At 42.9% G+C, this 7,989-nt stretch overlaps 1 protein-coding gene across 1 annotated transcript; it reads right to left on the bottom strand.

Annotated features, from left to right (window-relative positions):
* Positions 1–1,842: 1,842 nt before the first annotated feature.
* Positions 1,843–5,862, bottom strand: sdhaf4 (succinate dehydrogenase complex assembly factor 4). Its single transcript, XM_031739889.2, has 3 exons — positions 5,681–5,862; positions 3,475–3,588; positions 1,843–2,136 (listed from the first exon to the last, which is right to left on the bottom strand). Exons 1-3 carry the CDS (start codon positions 5,757–5,759, stop codon positions 2,027–2,029), a joined length of 303 nt encoding a protein of 100 aa, XP_031595749.1. The 5' UTR covers positions 5,760–5,862; the 3' UTR covers positions 1,843–2,026.
* Positions 5,863–7,989: the final 2,127 nt, after the last annotated feature.

The raw sequence follows: 7,989 nt of genomic DNA, 5'->3' as shown, positions 1-7,989 counted from the left end.
TAGTGGTTTCTTAGTGTCAGAGTCACTCCCCCTCCCATCATTCTCACATACACACACATGCAGCAGCCTCCAAGGCCTATGAGACCTGTCATTAGAATCATTATATTTTCTTATTCATTCTATTGGTTTAAAGACTCCTATGAGTGCAACATTGAGGGAACAGTTCACCCTGACCAACGTAGGGTTAAAGGGGGCCCCGCCCTGGAGCCAGGCCTGCAGAGGGTGCCCGAGGGTGAGCACCTGGTGAGCGCCTTAGCTCATGGGGCCTGGCCTGAAGAAGGGACATGGCACCACCCTCCTGTAACCTCACCACCTGCAGGAGGAACTCTAGGGGTGGGGTGCAGTGTGTGCTGGGTGGTAGCCAAGGCCAGAGACCCTGGCGGTCTGATCCTCGGCTACTGAGGCTGGCAACGGGGACATTGACCCTCTCTGGAGGAGAAGGAACCTGAGGTAGTGCTTGAGGTTGAGAGATACCGACTAGATAAAGTTGGGCTCACCTCAATGCACAGCCAGGGCTCTGGAACCAGTCTCCTGGAGAGGGGCTGGACTCTGTCCCAGTCTGGAATTGCCCTTGGTGAGAGGCAACGTGCTGGGGTGGGCACCCTAGTATCCCTTGGCTTGCTGCCTGTATGTTGGGGTTTTTCCTGGTGGATGAGAAGGCTTGTTCCCTTTGCCTTCGGGTCGGGGAACGGGTCCTGACTGTCGTCTGCGCTTAAACTCTGAATGACAGTTCAGAGTAATGAGTCTTCTCAGAGTCCCTGAGTGGGGTGCTTCAGGGTGCTCCACCTGTTGATTCTGTCATCTTACTGGGAGACTAACACTCATGTGGACAACAACAATAAGGCCTGGAGGGGCATGATTGGGGGGAATGGCCCAGCGGTGTTCTGTTACTGGACTTTGTGCAAACCACAGTTTGTCCCTGAAAAAGGCTGAAGGAGTCTTATCGGGCTTGATTAGCCTGTGAGACTTCAGAGGCAGCCAATGGTTACCGGCAGGCTAAGTGGACCGTGGCTCAGGCAGAGGTTGAAGCAGACGCTTTGGTGTGGGAGGAGTTCAGTAAGGTTATGGAAAAAGACTTTCGTACTGTCAAAGTGATTCTGGCAAACCTCAGGTGACTCCTGAGGATGTACAATGCGGGTGGAGTGCTGCTGACTTCAACTGAGGCTGTTGTCGGGTGACTGAAGGAATACTTTGAGGACCTCCTTAATCCCACTGACACGTCTTTCATAAAGGAAGCAGAGTCTGGGGACGAGGAGGATGGCTCATGCATCACCGTGGTGAGGTCACTATCTGGTGTACAATTGTAAAATCACTTTTATATTTATCAATCTGAACATATATATCTGGAGACAGAACCGACAGTCAGGTGTAGCAGACCACCATCAATGTGCAAACTCAAACTCTTAAAATATTTAAGTGATTTTGACTTTTTTGAGCATTAACCCATTAAGTATGAGATGAACTAGGTCTGTGGCAGAAGACTATTGTGGCTCTATGCAGTTGAAGTCTGTGTTTAAATGTTTCAACTGATATTTGATTACTTTTTCTTGTGTAATTGTTCTTAAAACAAAATGCAAGAAAGGCCTGAGTGTTCAGTTAGCTCTGTGTATATGATGGTAATAGGATCCAGACACAACAAACACAATGTAAGCGTGCACATTCCATCTGCAGTGAACCCAGGCACCTGATCATATTCCTGGACCTGCTTTGATATAACATGAAAATGGTAGACAAAAGAAAAACAGCATGGGGCAATTCTTCTGCCAGTTTGCCCATGGATTACCCAGAACAGAAGTGTCTCTGTAGTTATACCTCTGCTGACCTCAATGAAAACACAAAGTGTATCTTTGTTGTTTTATTACTTTAATTTGGAAACTTGCAGCAACTTGCTCGTTACTCCTCCATCATGATTAAACAAAAGACAGAAAACCACTAATGGCTGCATACATATCCAAACTGCATCAGTATGTCATTTTACAGTACATCTCCATACTCATAAGGTACACATTAATTTACAGATAATGAGCTAGAAGTCTACACACCGGCCCTTTCTCTCCCAATCTCCATAGCGAGTTGGCTCTGGACCCCGTGGGCCCCCCTTCTCCTTCGTCACAGGGTTCACATCATCAGGGAACTCTGAAAAATAAGAGTCATTGAGATCTTCAGTGACAGTTTTTCTTTTTTCAGTTTACAATTAGGTCACTTTCAGACCTTTTAAAACCTCTAAACCAGGGGTGTCAAACTCCAGGCCTCGAGGGCCAGCATCCTGCTTGTTTTGAGATATCCCTGCCCTACCTGCTGTTGATTACCTGGATCAGGTGTGCTTTGCCATTAAGAAGCTACAAGGACAGGTTAGTTGGAAAACAAGCAGGACAGCGGCCCTCGAGGCCTGGAGTTCGACACCTGTGCTCTAGACCAATTTGGAATGAAAATGCATATTAAATATAAAAATATACCTTTCATAAATAAACTCGCTGTCAGTTCAAATGAAAATGTTGTGTTAGGAGGACTAAGCACATAGTCTAAAAATGTGTTTTAATATGAAAGTTTGAGAATCCATTTCAACGACTTTGGCAGTTTCTGATTTAACTTCATGGTCATTTTGGAGGTACAGTTTGTGCTTGTGAGCCCTTTCTTAACTTAATCCCTATAAACACCTCCCAAAAACCAACATCCCGGATGTCGGACAGAATGTGGACATGACTCCTGAGTTTGTGTTTTCCAGTAGTAACGTTGGAAAAGTGAAAAAAAAAAAAACATAGCATGCTCATAAAAACATAGAACCATTCATGTATAACTACCAATGTAGCATACTAGCTTTCTGTAGTACGATAGAGTCGGCTCAGTGTGCTGCTTATGGCTCACTTATTTAATCCACAACAGTGCCAGTACAGATGAAAATTTTACAATCACACTGCTGTTTAAATTCACTACCACCATCATCTTGAACTGTTCCCTCAGGGTTGGTGGGGTGGCTCTGACTTAGTTCCAGATTAAAACAGACTGGGAGCTCTGATTTGATTTGGAGCAGCACACGATTCCAGGTGCCACAGGTCGAAAGGGGAGGTACACCTTGGACAGGTCATCAGCCTGTTGCAGAGCTAACAGAGAGACTGACAACCATTCACACTCACAGTTACACCTATGGGCAATTTAGAATGACCAGTTAACCCAACTCCACTAACTGTATGTCTTTAGACTGTTGGAGGAGAACCTAGTACAGTGCTAACCACTGTTCCACACACACATGGCAAATTAAGCCACACGGTCATAAACAGTTTCATCTTAATCTCTGTTCTTGTTTCAAAAAACAAAAAATGTAATAAAGAAACAGCACATCTACTTTCATTCTTCATTATCCCTGATTATTAACAGTATTATTTACAGTTTGTTCGCTGATCACTTTGGTTGTCAACTTGCTGAGTGCAGTTTGTATGTTAACTAGATGCAGAAAATGCTTTGTCTCTTTCTCACTTTCTAGTACGTCTTTGCTCGTCTCTTCGAGGTTGTCAAATCGTCCTTTTGGGGTTTTGGCCTTCTTCAATGGCTCCTTGTCATTCACCGCTCTGCTGGCTGCCCGCAAACACCCTGAAGGAAGAGACACACTCAAGTATTAGGTTCCAGTTTGTTCAAAGGCATCTTGTCTACTTTTGTTCTGCTGAAGCTCTGTATCCAGCCATCACAGCCCCACGTGACTATGATGCATGAACATGGAAAGATGCCATACTTCACTTAACCTCCTAAGACCCGAACTCTTCCACGGCATGCATTTTTAATTTCTCTTTGATATTTGGGCTGATTGGGGCCTGATGAATGTAAAAACAAAGAATTACCAGATTTTTTTTTTTTTTTACCTTATTTTTGTTTTTAAGACAAATACGAGCCACATATGAGGATATCCTTTTAAAACTTTGATAGAACAGTAGCAGTATAATCTCCTCCTAAGTGGATATCAGGCCCATGTAGAGCAAAATCAAGTATTTTGGTCTAAATAACCCAAAATGTGATGTCCACATATGTGGACGGCAGGTCCTAGGAGGTTAAGATTGAGGATTCTCCACCATGGTACCATTTTGACCTTGGGACCTGTACACTATGCCAGCCACTTGGTCATGGCGTTCCATGCATGCCCTGCCTGCTAGCATCTTGCGCCCTGCTGTTATGTGCCCTCTTTCAGTCCAGCTTTGTGGAACCACTGATGGGATTTCTCAATATTGGCCACTTCTTCTATGGAAGGGGCCTGACCTTCCATCATGGTTCCTGTTCTTGTTCTTCTTCTTTCTCAGGTTTCTGCCTAAGATATTCACTATGCATATTATCAGTTGTACCCATCTTCCTGTATATTGGCGTTAACGCTCACCTTCCTTCCACTTAGCATACAGACTTAGGGTGCTGGATTTGGGGTGAAATCCTCCATGCATGGTAAGGAAGTTCCTTGTCTTGATGCTTCTGTTTCCTCCTTTGGCCAGCTTATTATCCCAGCAGGGTGTAGATGTTGATTGTCTGGATCTTGTTCTTCCCATTCAGCTGACTTCTCAGGACTTGCCTTACTCTCTGCAGATATTTGGTGGTTGTGGCTTTCCTAGCGGCGTCTTCATGGTTCCCCTTTGCCTGGGGGATTTCCAGGTACATATTGCTATCCTCAGTAATGTTGCCTTCTGCGTTCAATCCCTACCTTTGCTCTCTTTGTTACCACTCGATTACATTTCTCCAGTCCAAATGACATTGTGATGTCACCGCTGCAGATCTTAGTGGCATGGATCAGTGAGTCGATGTTTCATTCACTCCTGCCCTGTAGTGTTGTTCGCCGCTGCTCTTAGGGTACTGTTTATCTTGTACAGTTCCAGGCATTCTAGAAACCATGTCTGAGGCATACACCTTCTTGTGGTCAATCCAGGCGGTGCACAGGTTGGTCAGTCTGGTCTTACAGTCTCGTGTCACTGCTCCATCTAACATTAGGTTATGTTTTGCTCCTCTAGTGTGCTTGACAATTCCCTTCAGTGCCCTGATCATGTATTGAAACATGTACCTGTTCATCTTAGCACTTATGATGCCTGACAGGTGCTTCCCTATTGTATTGAGGCAGGTTACTGGTGGTAGTTGGACAGGACCGGTCCGTTCTGGGCATCCTTGGGAATCAGTTAGCCATTCCAGGTCAATCTTGTCCATTAGCAGCTGGTTCATTTGTACTGCCATGTGCTCGTGGAGTGCAGTTAGCTTTGTTGTTAGCCTGGTGCTGTCCAGTTCTTAATACTGGAGACTCTTTCCTGGATATCTGCCACTCTGATGGTTACTGGATCCTGTTCAGGGAGGTTGCTATGGTTTGCTCTTAGTCACTGAACATTGCTGTTGTGTGTTGCATCCTTCTCCCATATTAACACACATCTATAATCTTTCTCAGCTGCTTCTGGACCCACTTAAATGTCAAGAAGTGTGAGTTTTCCCCCTTACAGAATGCAACATGTCCCGTCTGCAACTTTCCAATCAAGAAGAATCATTTATCTCTTATTTAGAATACGGACTCTTCTGTTAATTAATTATGTTACAAGAACTCCTCCTGGCTCTGTTCTCTTGTTCTGACGGCAGATGTATTAAATAAAGCATTTAAAGAACAACAACAACAACTTGCAAATATTGTCAATTTTCGAGGTTCCGTTTTCTCTCACTGAAGCGAACTGACCTGTGAAAAGCGGCTCCACAGCTGGACTCTTACAGAACAGCTGTCTGCCGCCGGAGGAACACAAGCGCAGGAGAGACATCTCTAACAAGCAGAAACACTAAACCAGCAGTTGTTTTCAATGTACTCCGCCTGCACTTATACAATGACGTTACTGTTTGTCGACTAACATTTACGCAATTTTCATCATCACCTAGCGACGAAAAATGATCGGCGAGCCAGTGCAGTGCTGCATGCAGCCAGCAGGGGGGGATCAAAGGCTAAATATCCGTTTTGATGATGACTCGTCAGTTTCAACGTTGATCATTTAATTAAAATACAGCTGCCTTCACATGTAGACAATAGGGTTGTGCAATTCATCGAATTTTAATCTAGTTCGCAGTTTTAATTTCCAGTTAAATTAATGTGATCAAGCAATACAAAAATGCTAACCCTTTGCTAACAGAATGCAAAGGAAAGCAGATCAGCTGCTCCCTGAATCAGCGCTCAGCGGCCTGCGTGTGCAAATCACAGCTCACTGATCTGGATGGAAAACACGGGTCACTACGCACACAGCTGCATCCCATCTAAGTCGAACAGTTTTTCCACATTTGTCCGATAAACCCACCGAGGATGGAAGGCTTCGGGAAAATGTTCACAGTACTAGACAAGATACACGATCTCCTGCAACACCTGAACTGTACACACATGCAGGGGACATGGAGCGTGATCTCACAGCTGTGGAGGACTTTTCTATATGTTTTATTCACATCATGCAGGTACAATGAATGGAGTGTTATGTTTACGTGCAACAGAAGTATTTCTCCCATTAAACTTAAGAAATAATCATGACAAATAGTCCCGATCTAAACAGTGATAAAAGAAAAGTGTGTTGCTTTCGTTTTGTGTTGGGTTTTAGTGGAATTTTTCATTTCAATTGATTTTTATGTTATTCTAAAATATGCCCTGGATTTAGGTTAATTTAAAATGTAACACCACATTGATGTGAGAGTAGCGTTAATTTTAAGTGTAACAAAAATATTTTTGTCAGCAAAATGAGCAAATAACTGTAATCTTAATACTGATCAAAAGCCTTAGTAGGAACTAAATATTAAAAACAGCAAAACAAAACAAGAGCAATAATAATAATGACAATGACAATAATAATAAACATATGCATGCCATGTTTTTTCTTTTTATCATGTGCACCCTCCCCATTCACCCGTGAGTTAAATTGATGAGTAATTTCACGTTATTCTACTTTATACTTCCATTGCATCAAATTTTAGAGGGAATAACCTTTGCTGTCAAATTCATGTGACAGCAAAAGTTATTAGAATAAAAACTTTACACTGTGAATCATAAACAACCAGCCAATAAGATAATGCCACCTAAAAGGTTAAGTGAATGGCAGTCATCATCTCATCAAAATTAACATTTTCATGTAATATCACACACACACTTTGGCCCTAGTATTGGTATATTGTGAAAATATTAAATTTCAACAATGAATTGCAATTAAAATACTTGAGCTTTATTTCAAGCAGTAGCTGTAAAACAATTCTTTGATATTAAAGCATGCAGAATGATAATGTAATGATATAAGATTATTATTAACAGTCACTTAAAATGCATTTTCGTTTTGGAACTTAGCCGTCTAAATGTTGTACAGCACTGTGTGCTTGGAGTGTTCAGCTGCCCAGATGAAGATCTAGAAACCGCTCGTGTACTGCCAGTTGACAAGTGGAGTCAGCTGTTTTCACAGGAGAAAAAAGTGTTGGGCACCTGAATCAAGTGAGAGAAAGGAAATCACACACCCAGTACATACAGTCCAGTCTCATATGATTATAAAGACACAGGCCACAGCATCAGCTTAAACAGGACAGCTGATATTGGGACCTTATAAACAACCGATTATGTAACGGCCCTCCTACCCTCTCCTTCTAGAGCTTTTTCAAATTGCTCATCTCCACAGGATTCAACTGTCAACAAAGAATCATTTCAGAGTGTATGATGCAGAGGGCCGTGCAACGTCATTTTTTTAAATTTTTGAGTAGGTATGTCAATGACATCACTGGAAGCAAACAGCTCACACACACACACACACACACACACACACACACACACACACACACACACAATTAATTGCTCGTTAACTGACGGTGGCAGAAAGCCGTAGCCCAACTTTAACCCCTGATAATGACTTTTGTTCAGAAATACTAATATTGGTCTTTACACCAAATTCACCCCACAGCCAGGAGCTAATCTTGATTTATATGCAGATTACTCTAAAGCCACATTTCCACTGTCTGGTACTTTGATCTAGGCACATT

The sequence above is a fragment of the Oreochromis aureus genome, linkage group 13 (genome assembly GCF_013358895.1).
Source record: "Oreochromis aureus strain Israel breed Guangdong linkage group 13, ZZ_aureus, whole genome shotgun sequence".
Taxonomy (NCBI): Eukaryota; Metazoa; Chordata; class Actinopteri; order Cichliformes; family Cichlidae; genus Oreochromis; species Oreochromis aureus.
Note: the sequence above shows the minus strand (reverse complement) of the source record. Positions and strands in the feature narration are given on the sequence as shown.